At 41.0% G+C, this 22,360-nt stretch overlaps 1 protein-coding gene across 3 annotated transcripts in view; it reads left to right on the forward strand.

Annotated features, from left to right (window-relative positions):
* The window catches only part of TBC1D5 (TBC1 domain family member 5), a 564,837-nt gene that overhangs the window by 446,139 nt on the left and 96,338 nt on the right, over positions 1 to 22,360 (forward strand). For all 3 annotated transcript variants that reach the window (XM_043875247.1, XM_043875248.1, XM_043875246.1), the window contains one exon: positions 18,189 to 18,274. In XM_043875247.1, the coding sequence (XP_043731182.1) occupies positions 18,189 to 18,274 (86 nt within the window). The remainder of the gene's footprint in view (positions 1 to 18,188; positions 18,275 to 22,360) is intronic.

Genomic DNA, 22,360 nt, shown 5'->3' on the forward strand with positions numbered 1-22,360 from the left:
GTCACTTCCTCTGGGAAGTCCTCCCTGATGAAGTAAAATCCCCCGTTATGCACTTGCCTAGCACCCTGTGCTTCCTTTTCTAAGCACTCGGCAGGGACACAGTCTTAAACTGACATGTGTAATTGTTTCATCGTCTCATCCTCTTGCCCCTTCAGGGTGGAATCGAGACTGCTGTGTTCCCATTGTCCTCCCGGTACCCAGCACAGCCCCTGAGACATAGGAGGTATCTGCATAGGAGTATCTGTGGATTGGTGGGTGGCTGGCTGGGTGGAGCCAGAAGAATGGTTTTCTTTGCACACTGTCTTCACCCCAGCTGTGTGGTCTTCCTTCTCCTGGTATTGCTGTTTCTGCCCTTTTCCTGTGGGCACCTTCACAACCTTCCTTCTCATCCATCCGAAGTCACACTTCTTGGTTATGAAATGGCACCCAGATTCTCAGCTTCCTAATGAAACTCCTATGAAGGTTCAGGCAAACAGCATCAAAACCACAAAAACCAAACAAAGCAGACAATCTACTGCCTACAAGGAGTTGAGCTCAATTAGGAAAACTTAATTATATTGCCTGTGCTTTCTTTATAAAGCTGGGCGCCATCCACAGCCACTCAACCCGCTGCTCCTTTGTGAAATAAGTCATCAAACAGGTAGTCACGTTGTCATAGGCAACCCCTGTGCACCCTGCTTACTGAGCTTGGCCTCCCCTGCGAGAACGGCTGCCCGCTGCGGCTGCTCACTGGGCTTCTTTCCATTTTCCTGGAAAGAAAGATGACCTGAACTGTAACCATGATATAGATCAGGACAGTGGACTTAGCGAGTCGGCACTTTGTTCATCCGCTGGAACTCCCAGCAGCGTGAGATCACCCTCAGTCGCCAGGTAGCCCTTGCAGAGTGCCTTTCTCACAGGGCTGTGATGGCAGCACCGTTGGCCTCGCCCTGCAGGAAGGACCGAGGTGGGCTTCTCCCTGAGCCGTCAGTTGTGCGTGCGTGCGGGTCAGGTGGCTCTTCAGCCTCCTTCTCTGCAGCTCTTTCTGTAAAAGCCAGGCTCTGATGAGCTCTCCAGTTTATCTAGTTCATAGACGGTCACCAAGTACATACCGTGTACCAGACAGAGGGGATACGAAGGGAGACCTGGTCATGACCAGCCCTCAGGGACCTTCCACTCCATGTAGAAGGCAGATATGTACACAGGTGGCCGTCCTACAGGGCAAGATGAAGTAAATGCAGAACTAACTTAAAATTAGCAGGCTGTTGGAATTGAGGCAGCAGGGTGACACGGAAATTTACAACAGAATTTACGAAAGGCTTCACATAGGAGGTATATTTGACAAAGAATGAGAAGGGTTCTGGGAAGCAGAGAATAATGCAGAGATACCCTAACCCAAGGAAACAGTTTCCCTCAAGTCTGGAGATTTGGGGAATGTTCAGAGATGATGGCAAGTGAAACATTAAGTACCTGGTAGGTGATATTCTTGGGCTTCTCTGGTGGCTCAGCTGGTAAAGAATCCGCCTACAACGTGAGAGACCTGAGTTTGATCCCTGGGTGGGGAGATCCCCTGGAGAAGGGAAAGGCTACCCACTCCAGTATTCTGGCCTGGAGAATTCCAGGGACTGTGTAGTCAGTCCATGGGGTCTCAAAGAGTCGGACACGACTGATCGACTTTCACTTTCAGCTGATGTGAGACATATTTTAGGGCTGGATCATGGAGATCATGGTGGTCCTTGAATGTCTTGCTGAGAAATTAGAACTTTGGCAATTGAGACTTGATTCAGAACTAAGGGAGAGAAGTAAAAAAAAACAAAACCTCAGACCTATATTTTTCTAAGGTGATTGAGGTGGTATTAAGTGTATCAGCAGGCCCAAGATTAGAGACTTGATACAGTCAAGGCAAAAATCAAGACAGTTCTGAACCACAGTGAGGGTCCTGGTCGTGGAGCTGTGGGGGCTTGCCACAGGAGTCCTGGGAGGCAGAATGATAGAACTCGCTCAGCCCAGACGTTTTATGTCCTAGGTCTAGGGTTCTGATAGTGAGAGTGAACGTTGCTTAGTCGTGTCCCGACTCTTTGCGACCCCATGACTATACAGTCCATGGAATTCTCCGGGCCAGAGTACTGGAGTGGGTAATCTTTCCCTTCTCCAGGGGGCCTTCCCAACCCAGGGATCGAACCCAGGTGTCCCGCATTGGAGGTGGACTCTTTACCAGCTGAGCCACCAGGGAAGCCCAAGAATACTGGAGTGGGTAACCATTCTCTTCTCCAGAAGATCTTCCTGACCCAGGAATCGAACCAGGGTCTCCTGCCTTGCAGGTGGATTCCTTACCAACTGAGCTATCAGGGAAGCCTGGGATTCTGAGAAGTGGTTTGAAATATTAATGCCAGAAATTGAGACTTAGGAGTTTTGTGGAGGGATGAGTATTGAAAGAATTGGACAAGATAATTGAAATTGAGAGTGTATTTCAGAGATCACAAAATCACAAAGAATTACTGACAGATCTGTAAGATTACCTTTTGTGCATGTGTGTCTGTGTGTTTGTAGTGAAATCTTACAGTTGGTGCCACTTAAAGCTTATGGATGACCTTCAAATATCAGCCTTATGCCATCTCACCTTCCAGATCCTCAAAGGCCTCTGTGAAAGGAGTGAGTCCTGTGTGAGGTCATAGAGGTAGGCTAAACAAAGCATAGTGCTGTCTGACAGACTTTTGCTAAGAGTAGCAAGTTCAGCCAGGATCAGGAGCTGTCCTTCATGCCTGTTTAATCTAGGATGTAGGTGATGTAATGATTTTAGAGTACAAAATCTAAGCTGAGGAGGATATAAAATATTTTTATTTTCTTTATATAAAGTATAACTAAAGAATTAGGCTGTATTTTTGGTTTAGTGCAAAGTAGTAATAATAAGAAATCAGAAGTGATCCCTACCAGTAAACTCACGGTGGAGATAACTCCCATTGATGGTCAGATGGGAGTGGAGTAATATGATGCATGATATGAAAGTGACAGCAGTGTAAAAAAGTATGAAGTACAGATTCACATGCTAGCAAGGTAATGCTCAAAATCCTTCAAGTCAGGCTTCAACAGTATGTGAACCGAGAACTCTCAGATGTTCAAGCTGAATTTATTTTATTTTATTTTTTTTTTACCTAAAGAAACAAAAGACCTATACATAGAAAACTGTAAAACACTGATGAAAGAAATCAAAGAGGACACAAACAGATGGAGAAACATACCGTGTTCATGGATTGGAAGAATCAATGTTGTCAAAATGGCTATTCTACCCAAAGCAATCTATAGATTCAATGCAATCCCTATCAAGCTACCAACAGTATTTTTCACAGAACTAGAACAAATAATTTCACAATTTGTATGGAAATAAAAAAAACCTCAAATAGCCAAAGTAATCTTGAGAAAGAAGAATGGAACTGGAGGAATCAACCTGCCTGACTTCAGACTCTACTACAAAGCCACAGTCATCAAGACAGTATGGTACTGGCACAAAGACAGAAATATAGATCAATGGAACAGAATAGAAAGCCCTGAGATAAATCCACGAACCTATGGACACCTTATCTTTGACAAAGGAGGCAAGGATATACAATGGAAAAAAGACAACCTCTTTAACAAGTGGTGCTGGGAAAACTGGTCAACCACTTGTAAAAGAATGAAACTAGAACACTTTCTAACACCATACACAAAAATAAACTCAAAATGGATTAAAGATCTAAATGTAAGACCAGAAACTATAAAACTCCTAGAGGAGAACATAGGCAAAACACTCTCCGACATAAATCACAGCAAGATCCTCTATGACCTACCTCCCAGAATATTGGAAATAAAAGCAAAACTAAACAAATGGGACCTAATGAAACTTAAAAGCTTTTGCACTACAAAGGAAACTATAAGTAAGGTGAAAAGGCAACCCTCAGATTGGGAGAAAATAATAGCAAATGAAGAAACAGACAAAGGATTAATCTCAAAAATATACAAGCAGCTCCTGCAGCTCAATTCCAGGAAAATAAATGACCCAATCAAAAAATGGGCCAAAGAACTAAACAGACATTTCTCCAAAGAAAACATACAGATGGCTAACAAACACATGAAAAGATGCTCAACGTCACTCATTATTAGAGAAATGCAAATCAAAACCACAATGAGGTACCATTACATGCCAGTCAGGATAGCTGCTATCCAAAAGTCTACAAGCAATAAATGCTGGAGAGGGTGTGGAGAAAAGAGAACCCTCTTACACTGTTGGTGGGAATGCAAACTAGTACAGCCACTATGGAAAACAGTGTGGAGATTTCTTAAAAAACCGGAAATAGAACTGCCATATGACCCAGCAATCCCACTTCTGGGCATACACACTGAGGAAACCAGATCTGAAAGAGACGCGTGCACCCCGATGTTCATCGCAGCACTGTTTATAATAGCCAGGACATGGAAGCAACCTAGATGCCCATCAGCAGACGAATGGATAAGGAAGCTGTGGTACATATACACCATGGAATATTACTCAGCTGTTAAAAAGAATTCATTTGAACCAGTCCTGATGAGATGGATGAAACTGGAGCCCATTATACAGAGTGAAGTAAGCCAGAGAGATAAAGAACATTACACCATACTAACACATATATATGGAATTTAGAAAGATGGTAACGATAACCCTATATGCAAAACAGAAAAAGAGACACAGAAGTACAGAACAGACTTTTGAACTCTGTGGGAGAAGGTGAGGGTGGGATGTTTCGAAAGAACAGCATGTATATTATCTATGGTGAAACAGATCACCAGCCCAGGTGGGATGCATGAGACAAGTGCTCGGGCCTGGTGCACTGGGAAGACCCAGAGGAATCGGGTGGAGAGGGAGGTGGGAAGGGGGATCGGGATGGGGAATACGTGTAACTCTATGGCTGATTCATATCAATGTATGACAAAACCCACTGAAATGTTGTGAAGTAATTAGCCTCCAACTAATAAAAAATAAAAAAATTTTTAAAAATAAATAAATAAATAAAAACTAAAAAAAAAAAAAAAAATCAAGCTGAATTTAGAAAAGGCAGAGGAACCAGCCAACATCCATTGGATCACAGAAAAAAGGAAGAGAATCCCACAAAAATTTCTGCACCATTGACTATGCTGAAGCCTTTGACTGTGTGGGTCACTACAAACTGTGGAAAATTTCTAAAGAAATGGGAATATTAGACCTGCCTCCTGAGAAATCTGTATGCAGGTCAAGAAGCAAAAGTTAGAACCAGACATGAAACAGCAGACTGGTTCCAAATTGGAAAAGGAATACAACAAGGCTGTCTATTGCCACCATACTTATTTAACATCTCTGCAGAGTACATTATGCAAAATGCCAGACTGGATGAAGCACAAGCTGGAATCAAGATTGCTGGGAGAAAAATCAATAACCTCAGATATGCAGATGACACCACCCTAATGGCAGAACGTGAAGAGGATCTAAAGAGCTTCTTGATGAAAGTGAAAGAGGAGAGTGAAAAAGTTGGTTTAAAACTCAACATTCAGAAAACTAAGATCATGGTACCTGGTCCCACCACTTCATGGCAAACAGATGGGGAAACAATGGAAACAGAGATTTTATTTTCTTGGGCTCCAAAACCACTGCAGATGGTGACTGCAGCCATGAAATTAAAAGACATTTGCTCCTTGGAAGAAAAGCTATGACAAACCTAGACAGTGTATTAAAAAGCAGAGATATTACTTCGCTGATGAAGTTTCGTGTAGTCAAAGCTATGTTTTTTCCAGTAGTCATGTACTGATGTGAGAGTTGGGGTTCCCAGGTGGCACTAGTGATAAAGATCCTACCTGCCAGTGCAGGAGACCTAAGAGTCACAGGTTAGATCCCTGGGTTGGGAATATCCCCTGGAGAAGGGCATGGCAACTCATTCCAGTATTCTTGCCTGGAGAATCCCATGGACAGAGAAGCCTGGCAGGCTGCAGTCCATGGGGTTGCAAAGAGTTGGACACAACTGAAGTGACTTAGCACAGATGTGAGAGTTGGACCATAAAGAAAACAGTGCACCGAAGAATTGATGCCTTGTGTGGTGCTGAAGAGAGTCCCTTGGACTTCAGGGAGATCAAACCAGTCAATCCTAAAGGAAATCAACCTGAATATTCATTGGAAGGACTGATGGAAGCACTGATGCTGAAGCTCCAGTACTTTGGCCACCTGATGCGAAGAGCCAACTCATTGGAAAAGACCCTGATGCTTGAAAAGATAGAAGGCAGGAGGAGAAGGGGATGACAGAGGATGACAAGGTTGAATGGCATCACCCACTCAATGGACATGTGTTTGAGCAAACTCCAGGACTCTGTGAAGGACAAGGAAGCCTGTCGTGCTGCAGTCCACAGGGTCGCAGAGAGTCAGACACGAGTGAGCGACTAAACAACAACAAAAACAGAAGTCTTTGGGAGGGCAGAGGGATAAATTCAGAGTTTGAGATTAACAGATACACGCTATTACATGTAACATGGATAAACAACAAAGATAGTGGACTATATTCACTGTCTCATGATAACCTACAGTGGAAAAGAATCTGAAAGAGAATACGTATGCATATATGCATGTATGTTTGTGCACATAGATGCGTGTAAATGATTCACTTCACTGTCCACCTAAAACTAAGAGAATGTAGTGAACCAACCATGTGTGCTGGTTGCTTAGCCGTGTCCCGCTCTCTGTGACCCCGTGGACTCTATCTGATAGCCTCCTCTGTCCATGGAATTCTCCAGGCAGGAATACTGGAGTGGGCCATTCCCTTCTGCAGGGGATCTTCCCGGCCCAGGAGTCAAACCTGAGTCTCCTGTATTGCAGGTAGATTCTTTACTGGCTGAGCAGTCAGGGCAGCCTGCAAATCAACTGTATACTCCAGAAGAAAATAAAAGTCTCTACCCAGTCCCCCTTCGTATGCATCCATCCATTTCTCCTTTCAGGAAAAAATGTGTGTGTGTCTGTATTTGTGTATTCATTTACCAGTGCATATCATATTTTTTGTTTTTAACAGCTTGATTAAGATGTAGTTTACATACAATAAAAATCCACTAATTTAAAGCATACAGGTCAATGATTTTTAGTGTAGTTACAGAATTCTGTAGCCATCACAATAGTCTTAATTTTAGAACATGTTCATAATATCCCAAAGAACCCTTGTACTCCTGATCGGTCACACCCTAGTTTTCTCCCCCCACTCAAAAACTCTTTCCACCCCACCCTAGGCAACCACTCATCTGATTCCCGTCCCTATGGACTTGCCTATTCTAGATATTTTGTGCAAATGGAATCATACAATATTTGGCGAGGAGGTGGGGCTGGTGACTGGCTTCCTTAATTTAGCATAGTTTTTGAGGTCTATCCATGTTGTAGCATGTAGCAATACTTCATTTTTTATTGCCAGTTAATATTCCATTATGCATATACCACATTTTGTTTATCCGTTAGTCACTTGGTAGACATTTGTATTGTTTCCACTCTGTAGCTATTATAAATAATGCTGCTATGCACATTTCCCATGCAAGGGTTTTTTTGTTTTTTTTTTTTAATATTTTTTATTTCTCCTGAAGTAGAATTGCTGGGTCATATGGTTACTTAGTCTGCATCCAACGTTTTGAGGAATTGTCAAAAGCTGTTGTGCAAAGTGGCTACACCATTTTACATTCCCACCAACAATGTATGAAGGAGGGTTCAAATTTCTCAGCATACTTGCAAGCACTTGTTAGGCCTGTCTTTTTTTATTAAAGCCATTTGCAGGGGTATGAAATGGTATCTTATTGTGGTTTTTGTTTGCATTTCCTTGACAACTAATTATGTTGAGCATCTTTTCATGTGCTTTTTTGAGAAATGGCTCTTTGGATCCTTTGTCCATCTTTATTCGGGTTATCATTTTATTAGAGTTGTGAGAGTTGTTTATATATTCTAGATACAAGATTCTCATCTGACATATGATTTGCAAGTATTTTCTGTCATCTGTAAATCGTCTTTTCCCTTTCTTAATGGTATCCTTTGAAGCACAAACATTTTTAAGTTTGATGAAGCCTAACTTATGGCAAATAGATGGGGTAACTGTGGAAACAGTGACTGACTTTATTTTTCTGGGCTCCAAAATCACTGCAGATGGTGATTGCAGCCATGAAATTAAAAGACACTTACTCCTTGGAAGGAAAGTTATGACCAACCTAGATAGCATATTGAAAAGCAGAGACATCACTTTGCCAACAAACGTCCGTCTTGTCAAGGCTATGGTTTTTCCAGTGGTCATGTATGGATGTGAGAGTTGGACTATAAAGAAAGCTGAGCGCCAAAGAATTGATGCTTTTGAACTGTGGTGTTGGAGAAGACTCTTGAGAGTCCCTTGGACTGCAAGGAGATCCAACCAGTCCATCCTAAAGGAGATCAGTCCTGGGTGTTTATTGGAAGGACTGATGCTGAAGCTGAAACTCCAATACTTTGGCCACCTGATGCGAAGAGCTGAGTCATTGGAAAAGACCCGGATACTGGGAAAGATTGAGGGCAGGAGGATAAGGGGACAACAGAGGATGAGATGGTTGGATGGCATCACCGAGTCTATGGACATGAGTTTGAGTAAACTCCAGGAGTTGGTGATGGACAGGGAGGCCTGGCGTGCTGCAGTCCATGGGGTCACAAAGAGTTGGACACGACTGAGTGACTGAACTGAACTGAACTTATCAATATTTTCTTTTATCACTTATACTTTTGTTGTCATTTCTAAGAAATCATTTCCTAACCCAAGATCACAAATATTTACTCCTGTGTTTCATTCTAAAAGTTTGATAGTTTTGACTCTTCCATTTAGGTCTGTGATCCACTCTAAGTTGATTTTCTGTGGTGTGAGATAGGGGTTCAAATTCATTTTCCATTTGGGCATTAATTGTGTTTGTTGGAAAATCTTTTTCTTTGCTCCATTGAATTGTCTTGCCTCTTTGTCAAAAATTGATTAACCATAAATGTGAGGGTTTATTTCTGGACTCTCACTTGTATTCCATTGATCAATAGGCCTGCCCTTAATGCTAGTGCCATACTATCCTGATTATTGTAACTTTGTAGTATGTTTTGAAATCAGCTAATCTGAGTCACTTGCATTTCCATATGAATTTTAAGATCATCTTTGTTGATTTCTGCAAACAATTCCTTTTTTAAAATATTGGTAAAAATACCATTTGTATTCATCACTGCTTTTAAATTATAGACATGATCAAATCAGATGTATATCTTATTTAATAATTAATTTAAAAGCACATTTTACAATATCATAGGGGCTTCCCAGATGGTGCTAGTGGTAAAGAATCCATCTATAGGTGTAGTAGGTGCCGGAGGCACAGGTTCGATCCCTGGGTTGGGAAGATCCCCTGAAGTAGGAAATGTCAACCCCCTCCAGTATTCTTGCCTGGAAAATTCCGTGGACAGAGGAGCCTGGTGGGCTACACCATGGGGTCACTAAGAGTCAAACATGACAGCGTACACATATGCAGTGTTACAGATTTGTTCAATATTTCAATTACTGTATTTCAGGATAATTGTTTTTCCTTCATAATCCTATGTATTCAAAACATTATTCTGAAAAGGGGACCAAAGTCTTCACCAGACAGCAGAGTAGTCCATGGTGCAAAGGGATCAAGAGCCCCTAGCATGGATAGGCTGAAGCAAACAGCCTGCTCACTGGAAAAGACCCTGATGTTGGGAAAGACTGAAGGCAGAAGGGGAAGAGGGAGACAGAGGATGAGGTGGTTGGATGGCATCTCTAGTTCAGTGGATGTGAACTTAGGAGAACTCCAGGAGATGGTGAAGGACAGGGAAGCCTGTGCTGCGGTCCATGGGGTCAGAGAGCCAGACACGGCTTGGCGACTGACCAGCAGCAACACAGCATAGACACTGCTTGCGCGGACGGCTTCCCGGGGGCGGCGTTCTTAATGCTGCGTGTGTCAACAGGCGCTGATTACACAGGGGCTGTTTTTAATGCCATTTTCCTCTCTTTAGAGAAGTTAACACCTGATGTCAGTGTTTTTATTGTGACAGTGAAATCTAGAATAAAACAATCAAGAAGGCAAGAAGAGTCCATCTATAGGGACTTTTCTTGTTGTTTCTGGGTTTAATTTGACATACTTTCTCAAGTAGAGATTGGCCTCACTCAGGAAAATAAAACTCTAATTTGTCAGTTACGTTTGGTTTCTGAGTTCTTTACTTGGACATTTCAAAATTCAGTGTATATACTTCATTGTTATCCTAGAAAGTGTCAGGAAAAAAAAGAGTGTAAGTAAATGACCGAAGTAAGAGTGTATTTATATAATGAGATTTTTAGTTGCAGGATGCTTTTTCATTGAAGTGACTCCCAGGATTGCATGAGAAGTGTGCTGTGCAAGGCTTTCTTTTGCCAGGCCTCAGAGTGCAGGAGCTCAGCTTTTGTTTCCTTGGCAATGAAGATAGCAGGGCAAGAAAGGGAAGGAAGGTGAGGTCAAATGTCTCAAATCAGAGTTCTCAGTCCTATGGGGCCACATAGACTTATTCTTGAGGATTCAGAACCCCTAAAACCATTTGTAAACTGCTTCTGTTATGATGATAATTTGTTTAAACTTACTTTAGCACTTCTAAAAATAAAAAACTTGCGAGGGTAATTTTTATATCCGAGATTTTAGTTTCTTAAAGTCTCTTTCCCAAATTGGAATATTTAGGGTTATTTTTTTGAGATTTCTTCTTTGCTTTTTCTTCTTTATATGAGTGAAAGTTGGGAACCTTCACTCTCTGAAAAAGATAAATGGGGTTCCATGTGTCTGAACCAGTGAAGTCAGGCCCCTGCCCTACTCTGCTGACAGCGAAGGAGAGAGGTGAAGAGTTCGGAATGAGCTCACCAACTGCCCGAAAGGAGGGTTTCGAGGCCCAGTGGCAGTTCCAAAGGGAATGGGCCAACATGAACCTCCTTCCACAGGTACTTACGTGTTTATATTGGGGGCATGTTAATCTGGCCGTGTCCTCCATGCTAAATTCACACTGTAAATACATTGGAAGAAGGAAAAGACGTTATTTCCCTTGGTGTCTGTTTACTGTCGGAGGCTCCCGTGGAGCGTAGCTCTCAGGAGGTCGCCACGCCCCTCCGCGTCTGAGGTCTCTGTGTCTGAGGTCTGGACTTGCCGCGCTGTGCGCGTGGCTGTGACTTTGGGGAACTGGGCTCATCCAGTGCATCACCCAAGGCTGGCGCGGCTTCAGAGCTTTTGTCTGTGTCTTCACCAATTATCGCTTTTTGCTTCCTTTTTTTTTTTTAAGGTCTTTTAACTTTTTTTTTGTTTTAATCTGTCGATGCATAGATTGAAAGTACCTAAATTTCTCTGTCAATTGCGCTAAGATTCTTAATACCTAATCTCTGTAATGTATATTTCTTATCAAAAGACATAGGAACTGTTAGTATATAAGCCAGGGGTCATTTTAATCCTGGTCCTGAGATGAAATTCTGATTTACAACACTGTTGAAAAGGTGTGTTTTCTTTAAAAAAAAATAATAATAATAAGATCTATGTTAACTTGATGTATGTGTTGTATCCACGTTTTAGATTTTTTAATATTATAAAAAAAATCGAACTAGATCTTACTTTTGGGAATCCAGTGTTTTGTGAACTTATGAGCATTTGGCGTTTAATGCATGGTATGGGCTTTTAAAAAAAAAAAAAAGGAAAAATGATTTAGATAAGGCAGGTGATGGTTGATGGTTCATATACTATTATACATAAATACATGCAGTAAAATCAGTATTGTCTCAGTAGCAAGTAATATGAAAAGAAAATCAACTCTTGGATAAATGATGAAAGAAATAAAATACAAGTCTAGATTTGATAGCAGGATCTACATAAGACCACTTATTATATATTTTAAGGGAATTTTGTGAGCATTTAGGATTGTAGCATCTGCCTTTTTGATCCTGTGTGTTACTCTGATTTTAATGAAGAGGGCCGTATGTGGCAATAAGAAGCAGAAATGCTGAGACCTTTGTGGACCCTCTAGCAGTCAGTGAATATCAGATCACAAATCTCCCCAGCTTTAATTACAGGCAAAAGAAAAGACAAAATTAGCATTTTAATATAGAAATATCTTAGGCTTTAGGAGAATTATGATAAATCTAATGTTGCCTAGTGAACCAAAGAGGGGATATTACAACAAACTGTCTCCTTAGGAATATTTGTTTAAATAAAGGCAACAATACTTCATCCTTATCTTTTTTGGGTAATTATCACTATTTCAGGCTGTTCTTTGTTCCAGGTTTAAAATACCTTTAGTTGGAAAAAAGAAAAGAAAAAGTAATTGGCAGTGTTTGTTTTCTATAAAACTACAAGAAGGGAAAAATCGTGTTTGCTTGGCACTAACCAGATAATTATTTTAGGGAGAGTTTTTGCTCTGCAGCGCCAGTTCACTGGTGCCATGGCGGCCCGTGCACTTGGATGCGTTTAGGTTACCTCGTTTCAGCTCCAGCGTATTAAACTAACTCCTCTTCCAGGACTGAGGTTTGCCCACCTGTCTCCCCTAAAACACCTGCAACATATGTTTGCATAACCCTGTAATGCTTTGCCTTTGGGGTCCTGAGAAATTCCCCCAGAGCTTTTTGCTTGTAAACAGCTGAGCAATTCGTTTTTCTAATGATGGTTGCTTTTCCCCCAGCATTGAGGCAATAACATATTCACTAAAATAAGAGTCTCATTTTTCATCAAAGGGAAATGTTCGACATATTTTTACAGTGCTGTTTCTCCTTCTGAGCCTTATTTTTCCCCTTTTCTAATCTGGCATGCTAAAAATTAAGAGTTGGTAACAAGATATCAGGGAAAAGAAAACTAAGTAATTCTTCATTTGTCAAACATTTTCTTCATGCCAAACAGACATTGTATTTATATTGTAAGTAGAAATCAACCTTTTCTATTAGACAAGTGTTACAGGAACTCTATCAGTTTAATTTAATGTAAAAATTGTAACCAATAATAATTTAGACATATTGTAGGAAATCCCTTTAATTATTGTAACCTCATTAGCTGGGAAACAACTGTGCTTTAATAGAATGTGGTTTACAGTTTTTAAAAACTGGTATGTGTATGCACACTCCTGTTGTGATTCGTAAGACAGATTTTCTCCCGACATGTGAGGCCCAATGTGTACAATATATGTTCCTGAATATGTGTTACTTTTTTAAAACAAATGGAACATTTGGTAAACCCTGCCCTAAGTTTCTGTATGGTTATCAGTTGGCCATCATGGATTTTAAGTCATCAAGCTATCAGACTTGATATCTGACTTGATATCAGACTTGATATCAAGCTGTCAACATTCTGCGTTGAGTGGTATCAGAAGGAATTCTAGTTTCCATTTTCTTGAGCTTTTCCGAAGTGCCCACCACTGTGCAGCGCTTTATGTCCATGCCGCATTTAACCCTTTCTGCGGTTTTGCAGATGAGGAAATCAGAACCGGGGGTGTGAGTCCTCCACAGGCAGGCGTGGGTGGCGTGGACTCAAACCTCCCTGACCGCCAATCTCTCGCCTCCGCTACTGGGCAGCCTGAGCCCCTAAAGCAGACGTCAGGTCTGCCGCAGTCCCTGTGTGTTTCACGTAGAACTTGAATCCTTCTTCACCTCCTGCTGGTACGTACATCACCACCGGGGTCACTGGCCCTGGGCCCCTTCTGCTCTTCTCAGCCTTCCATGTGTTACAAGCATCAGGCCTTTGAAAGGCACTGTGTTGTTCCAAGCGGGATGAGTCCAATCTAGAGTGTTCTGTCTGTAATGACCCTTGTGGATGAGCTTGATTTCACCAAGCTCAGAAAATGGTCACATTTCATCTTGTGGTTAAGTGTGCTTCTTGTGGTTGGTTGTACTTAGTGTGGGTTAGCATTTAAGTATTCGTATACTACCATTTAGTGGTGTGATTTTGGGCTTCCCCAGTGGCTCAGAGGTAAAGAATCCACCTCCAAAACAGGAGTCACAACAGGAACCGTGGGTTTGACCCCTGGTTTCGGGAAGATCACCTGAAGAAGGAAGTGGTAACCCCCTCCAGTATTCTTGCCTTAGAAATCACATGGACAGAGGAGCCTGGCGGGCTACAGTCCATGGGGTCACAGAAGAGTCAGACACAGCAGCTAAGCAATGTACTGCCATAGAAAAGTGAGTTTGAACTTAAAATCTGAAGTGTGACTGTGTGGGTAGGAGTGGCAGGGAAGGGCTATGTCTCAGAGTGAGCAGAGGGGCTGGGCCACCGTCCGAGGCCACGCTCGGTAAGGGAGGGCATTTTACCTGGTTACGTGAAGGCTCAGCTTATTGTCGTACACCACAGACCTGAGAAGTGAAGGACGTGAACTGCAACGGAGAGGTTAGGCTTCAGTCACTTTTGTCCCTAACATTGATTGCTGTCATTTAAGCACTACTTGTAAATTGACTTTGTCATGCCAAATTAACAAAAGCACTTTGAAAATACAGAAGTACTGCACACGTTTGGTCTGGTCTGGTCTTTCCCATGTAGTTCCCTCTAAGACTCTTGTTTCCACCATTATCTGTCCTGCTTGTGTTAAGTCCTTTGGCCCACGAGGCTCTAGGCTGCCTCCCCAGATTCCAGCTCGTTAGTCCCAAGGGTGGGAGTTCCAGCTTTCTTGTGTTGCGGTAAAGTAAATGCTGAAGAGAGAGCCTTCAGAAGAGCTTTGATAGCTTGTTAACAGAGAAGGATGGAATGGTACTTGGGAAGTAAATTAGCTGCAGTCTTGTGGAAGATTTATTTCAAGTCCATCCAGGTTGGTCTAGGAAAGGCACAGTAAATCCACGGTGAATTCAGTTTGTGATTTCTGCATTTTCATGTGTAGTTATGTTGACCTCTCAGTCATGAAACATAATTGCTATGTCTCTGTACACAGACCAACATAAGTTAGGTTTACCATTTTTTCTTCTGAAGAAGAATTCTCCCCCCAAAGTGGTATTTTTTGTTGTTGTTTTGTTAATGTACACTGGCTTGGCAAGCTTATAATACTTGAAATCTTGACTGTGTGAAAATGGGTTTAAAATAATTGCTAATTGTCCCAATCCTTTGCAAAGACATACCAGGTTAAAGTTGTCGACATCACGTGTCCTGAACAATGAGATCTTACAACTGTCGTGAGGTCTGGTCTTTCTTACATGAAGAGTTTTATGTGTGTAGAATTCTAGTGGCTCTTAAATTTTAGAGGAAATTCCAGATCTATAAAAAGTAAGAATTAAAAGCTGTTGTATTTCTATTAAATTTGGTTTGGAAAAAAATTCTTTAAAACAAGAGAGACAAATATCTTCTTACTTTTAAAATGATTCCACTGCGTAAGGTTAGACTTCTGCTCATGTAATCTCATCCCACCTCTTATGTTGGTACATAGTTGAGTGAGAAGATACTGCTCTAAAATTTCTTAACTTTGTAAAACCATATTCAGAAGACACAAAAGTAACTGAATTAATTCATTATTGACCAGAGACATATTAATACGTCTTTTGTTACCCAAACATTATTGACCTGAGACATTTCGAGATTCACTTAACAAATCGCCAACCACAGGTAATCGTTTCTGCAAAAATCTCTCAGTCAATAATGTGTTAAAAGAGAAGAATTATAGGTGAACTAAAGAGCTGGGGGCCCTGAATCTTACTGTATAAAAGTATGTGCCTTTTATAACTAGGTGTCTATATATGTGATTTCTGTAGCCACATGTTTCCGTACTTACACATCAGACATTTGGTTCCGTTCTGTTCATTACAGTAGCTACAGCAGCTACAGTCTTTTTGTGGCCATTGAGCCCTTCAAGTGTGGCTGGTCCAAACTGAGATGTGCTATCTGTAAAATGTATGCTGGATTTCAAACACTTTGTACAAAAGAAAGCATATAAAATATCTCAGTTTTTATCCTGATTACATGTTTAAGTGTCAACATTTTGGTTATATCAAATGAAACAAAATATTATTATATGTAATTTCACTCTGTTTTTTTCTCTTTTTTAATGTGGTCTGCTAGAAACTTTTACATTACATACAAAGCTTGCATTTGTGACCCTTGTTATACTTCTGTGGGACAGGGCTAGTCTAGAACACCCCTGTGTGTATCTACTTATGTTTTAGTAACAGCAGATAGAAAATCCTGTGGAATAACTTTCAATTGTAACCTCTGATTTTATTTTCTTACATTTCAAATACTGTTTCTCAACATCATCTTTTCATTCCTTTTTTTTTTTTTCCTATCCCCTATGCGGCGTCACTTTAAGCCGCCTCTCCTGTTTGATACTAGTAAGTCTCCTAGAAATTTAAATAGACCTCAGTGAAAGCAATACTTGAGGCTCATTCATATGTTCAAGTTAGATCATTATTGCTAATAATGGCTTTAAGTGCTTAGATAGACCAGAGCTTCACGTCTTGAATTGCTTGTCATTTCTTTATAAAGATATTTCAGGAAATTGCACAGTGCCTTCCCTTCTTTCATTGTTTTCTAGCAAAAAGTAACATAATCCTTTATTAATTTGTTGAAAGTCAGAGAAGAAAAGCCTTTTATAGTAGTAAAAACGAAATGTTTCCAAGTACTGAGAACAAGGAGCAAAACTGGTCATGAGTGATAGTCTTCGGAAAGTTAATTTTAAAAATAAATCATGAATGCACTGTCAATCTGCCCGTGGTTTTGACCTCTATTTCGTTTTCCCGTTATGCTTGGGTCCAGGTTGTCATCAGCTACCACGAGGAAACCTATGTAATTCCTGGAGAGCGAGAAGTTGCACTGTTAGACTTAATAGTATGGTAGTCATGGAAGCATCAGTTATCTTCATCAAGGCAATTCAGATTTGATTATTGTAGAACTGTGTTGAATACCAAACCAGTGGAGTAGTAGCTGGAGCTAAATCAAGGGATTGTCATTTTTGTCAGATGATTAGGGCTGACTTGGATAAGATATGAAAGGGTTGAGCTGTGTAAATACTCTCTTTTCAGCAGAAAAAGAAAAGGTCCATCACGGCCTTAAGATGCAGCTTGTTAGCTTGATGAATTTCAAACTATTTAACCTTAGCAATTATATCCCCCACCTACATGAAAGTATATCCGTGCCTTGGGGTTATGTCTCCAAGGACCGATATCAAAGCATGTTGATAATTTTCTGTTAAAATAAAATTCAGCCTTTCTGTGTCTAGTTGGCTCTCTCAAAGGACAGGGCATGCTGTTTCAAGGTCCCAATTATTAGTTTGAGTTACATGTTTAGGTAAACACTGGATCACATTTACTTGTTTTAAAAAACTTTTTAGTGAAAAACATGTAGTTTAACCTTTTAGAGATGATGATATTCAGGTTGTGCTATTAACGTGTTACATTTTTATAAAAGTGTGTTTTTGTAGAAGTGTATTTGATTAATTTTTATTTGCACAAGGAACTTTATACTTCTAAATTATAGACACATTAAATAATAGCAACCTGTTTAAATAGACACACCCAACCTAATGATTCAAGAACATTTCTGCAAGTTTACAAATAATATTAAATGCCAGAAAGTACAATGTATTGCTGCTTTTATAAAAATGTGCATTGGTCAGTTTGCTTTCATATTGTGGTGGTACCGTGATAATATGTCCACTACCTGGGCGCTTATTCAACTCGTACATAAGAACAGATGAAATACAAACTGCTAACTTGAAAAGAATTGCTGAATTCCAGAATAACATTCATTTTAGAAGAAGAAAGACCCAGTGTGCCACCTACTGGGCATAGTTAGCACTCTGGTTGTCAAAAACTGGGTTTTGCTCTTCTTCAAAATGTAGCTTTCTTGACCACTGTTGTGTCTCCTAGTCCTAAGAATAGATTGTGCTGGTGTTACATCTTGTATAATACTTCAGTTTTGTTGTGATTTTATCTGATTGTATTTTGGAAAGGCATTGAAACTGATCAAAATTATAGAAAAGGAATCTAATGAAAGGAATAAATCAGTGTGACCTGAGACAGGTAAAAGTAAAATGTGTTAAATTGTGTTTAATCAGACAAAGATAAGTTAGGGCAAAACTTCAACAATGAAAAAATTACCCAAGCACATTAATTATTAAACATCATTATTATATGTATTTCTTCTTTAAGAGTATAAAAGCAATTGTTTCATCGTTTTTTGTCTTAATATACAAATTACATAATTTTATACATTTTTAACTTATTGCTTTTTTTCTGTAGAGAAATCCAAGACCAGTGACTTATCAATTCCATCCAAATTTAGATTATTACAAAGCCCGAGGAGCAGATCTCATGAATAAAAGCCGGTAAGTCGTCTTTCTCTGATGAAAGTTCTAAGTCACTAAGATATTCTTGAAGATTGTCAGGAAATTTTACACATTTGCTGAAAATAATTTTCTAGGTTTTAGTGTATCAGTGGTTAATGCATGTAATGAATCTCTGTTAAATAAATTATCTGAGTTTTTCTTGGAGGTATGAGAAAAGGTATGTTGATGTCAGTGGTAATAAAAATTAAATAAGTACAAGAGTACTTGTTACAGATTGAAGTTTGGCAACTTCATTTTTCTAACACTAATAAACCTAAAATAAATTGTGCCTACATGTATAATCTCTTTCTAGATCCTTTTTGTTGATTGAAAAGAGGCAGTTCTATAATATATGTTTAAATTATTTCAGTAACAAAATTAAAATTGGGTTTCCCAACTGTCTTTAGAACTGCACAATAAGCTTATAAATGCATCTTATGTGTGCATTTGTGATTACATACATAGAAACTTTAAGGGTCACTGTAGGAATAAAACATCATTAAAATCCTACTTTTAAAAGAAATTCACACTTGCATAAAGGGTTGATGAACAGTTTTGTTCTTTCATAATACCATACTCAGATGTCTCAAGAGTTAACTTGTCAAACCAGAACCATCTGAAATTAGAACTTAATTTCAAAGTTTACTCTGAAAGACTGAAATGTTAGTCCTGATAAATGCTGTAAGTTGTCCAAATTTTCTTAAGCATTTTGCCTGTTGCTCACTTTTCTTCAGTAGAAGTTCAGCAACCTCAGGTACATGGATGGAGAACACGTACATGGTGTGTTCTTCTCTTACTTGGAGTTAAGAAAAAGAAAAAAAAGAGGTAATTCCTGACACATTGAAACCCATAGTCCAAGGGATGAGAAGGGTTTTATTAAGAACACAGCTATATTGAAACCTGCGATTTGAACCCTGTTTTAGTGCAGTGTTATTTTTAAATCCCGTATACTTGTCTGAAGTCTGTCCCTTGCTCTGATGGGCTGTGTAATCATGGGAGCAGTTGTGTGGCCTGCGAGGCTCTCGGGAGCTCTGACTTCGCTGCGCTGGGTCTCCGTGGCGGGCGCAGGCCCTCCTGGCGACAGTGCGCGGGCCGCTCTCTAGGTGCAGTGCTTGGGCTCCCGTTGCCTAGTCGCTTCTCCTGCTGCGGAGCGCGGGCTCTGGGCTGGGAGGCGTCAGAAGCCGTGGCCTGTGGGCCCCAGCGCTGGCTCGGTACTTGTGGCGCCTGGGCTGAGTTGCTCTGTGGCACGTGGGCTCTTCCCAGACCAGGGATTGAACCAGCGTCTCTTGCACTGCAAACCTGATTCTTAACCACTGGTCCACCAGGGGAGGCCTGAAGCGCTTTCCTGTTTGTCCATCTGATTTTTCTTTCACAGATAAAAGGGTTATTCCCTGTAGTCACTTTGGTTCAGTTTCACAAATTTTTCTGGAGTGCCAGACTGCTGTTATTCTAGGCCTTGAAGAGAGTGAACAAACCAAACAAAAACCCCTGCCCTCAGGAATCGTACGGTCTAGCCACTTGTGTTTCCTTCCTCTCATGTCAAGTATGGAGGCTGGAAGTGCTCTTTAAAGTGTGTTTGAGGTCCTTTCTTCGTGCAGACTCTTCCTAGCTGGAGTCCCCTCTGGCCCCTGGGCTCCTCCCCGCACCCGCTGTGCACACCCCCACCCCCTCCCCGGGCCCCAGGTGAGTTTTCACAGGACCGCGCAGAGTACCGCGCTTCCACTGAAATGCTCCAGGGCTCAGCAGTCTGCTATCTCCCCCGGCCTGTCCCATGTGACCGCACCTCCTCAGCCTCCCTTTCTCCTACCTCCCACTGGAGCTTGCCAGGGCCTTCCCTGTTCCCCTCCCACCTCCCTCTTTCTCTGTGGCTTCAGCACGAACATCATCTCACACAAAACCGTATGCAGGTATGGTTGATTTAGAGTGTTGCATTCATTCCTCTGTCCAGCAGAGTGGTTCAGTTATGCATACATGCATTCCTCTTCTGTTCTTTTCCATTGAGGTTTATCACAGGATGTTGAATATGGGTCCCCGTGCTGTACGCTAGGACCTTGCTGTCCATCATCCTGTAGACGACAGTTTGCATCTGCTTGTCGAAAACTCACAATCCACCCCTCCCACACGCCCCCCCGACCTTGTGAAACACAGATCTGCTCTCTGTGTCTGTGAGTCTGTTCTGTTTTGTAAATATGTTCATTTATGTCATATTTCCTGGAGAAGGAAATGGCAACCTACTCCAGTATCCTTGCCTGGAAAAATCCCATAGACAGAGGAACCTGACGGGCTGCAGTCCATGGGGTCGCAAGAGTCGGACACAACTGAGCAACTAAACCACCAACACCATGTTGTATTTTAGAGACCACATTTAAGTGATATCATATAGCATCTGTCTTTCTCTGACTTACGTCACTTAGTGTGATAATCTCTAGGTCCATCATGTTGCCACAAATGACAATTATCTCCTTCTTGGTATGACTGGGTAGCATCCACACTATACATGGGCCATATCTTCTTTACCCATTCATCTGTCAATGGACCTTTGAGTTGTTTCTGTGTTTTAGATACTGTAAATCATGCTTCTGTGAACACAGGGGTGCATGTATCTGTTTGGATTACAGTTTTATCTGGATATATGCCCAGCAGTGGGATTGCTGGACCATATGGCAACTCTGGTTTTAGTTTTCTGAGGACCCTCCATACTGCTTTCCATAGTGGTTGCCCCAGCGTGCATCCCCATCCACAGCGCACAGGGCTGCCTTTGCTTCACAGCCTCTTCAGCATGCATTGTCTGTCGACGTTTTGGTAATGGCCATTCTGACTGGTGTGAGATGATATCACAGTGTAGTTTTGACTTGCTCTTCTCTAATAACGAGTGATGATGAGCATCTCTTTCTGTGCCCGTTGTGCGTCTGCGCGCCGCACAGGCCTCTCTCGGTCTCTGTTCTGTCCTCACCTCCCGGGTCCCTCTGCCTGGTGGCTCCGTCTCATTACTGTAGCGCTCATTTCTCACTGAAGCCATATGCACATGCGTCGTCTGTCTGCCAGTCTCCACACTGAGCTCTGAGCCCCTGCAGGCAGGTCGCTTGTCTTACCTCCTGAGGGCACCTGGGATAATCCTGGCTAGTGTGCGCAAGCTGATAGCTGTTGTTGTGTATACGTGATTTTTTTTTTTTTTAACATTTTTCAATATCTCCTTTTCTTCTTTTTCAAAGAAGGAAATAGACTGTACTCTTTGCTTTTCCCCTTCATGTTTTATCTTCCGTTTAGCTTTCTGTCCCTGCATTCTTCTCAAAATTGTTGGTTCTGTTTTATGTATTTCCTTGTAAGCACATTGAGGTTCCTCTATGCAGTGTCATTGTAAGGACTAGGAGGCAGCTCTCTCATCGTCACCTTGGCAGATTCAAAGCCTGGAACTGAAAGTGAGCAAATGAAGTGTATGTAGTGTGTGAAGACATCACAGACAAGTGAATGAGGGAGAAGTTCGTACATGGTGTTGGGAAACTAGACAAGTCTTTTGAAAAGATACCAACTTATAACTTTAACACACAGCAAAACAAATTCTGAGTTAATCAGAGTTCACTCAAACAAGCAAACTTAGAAATAAAACCCAAGAATCTGTCTGACCTCTAGTTACTTGACTTTTTATCCTTAAAAGTCATGGAAGAAGTCACAAAGGGAAGGACTGGTGGATTTTATTGCACAATTGTTTCTGAATAGATATGTCAGAAATGTTTTAAAAAATGAATCAACCACTTGTAAAAGAATGAAACTAGAACACTTTCTAACACCATACACAAAAATAAACTCAAAATGGATTAAAGATCTAAATGTAAGACCAGAAACTATAAAACTCCTAGAGGAGAACATAGGCAAAACACTCTCCGACATAAATCACAGCAAGATCCTCTATGACCCACCTCCCAGAATATTGGAAATAAAAGCAAAACTAAACAAATGGGACCTAATGAAACTTAAAAGCTTTTGCACTACAAAGGAAACTATAAGTAAGGTGAAAAGACAGCCCTCAGATTGGGAGAAAATAATAGCAAATGAAGAAACAGACAAAGGATTAATCTCAAAAATACA

The sequence above is a fragment of the Cervus elaphus genome, chromosome 19, assembly GCF_910594005.1.
Source record: "Cervus elaphus chromosome 19, mCerEla1.1, whole genome shotgun sequence".
NCBI lineage: Eukaryota > Metazoa > Chordata > Mammalia > Artiodactyla > Cervidae > Cervus > Cervus elaphus.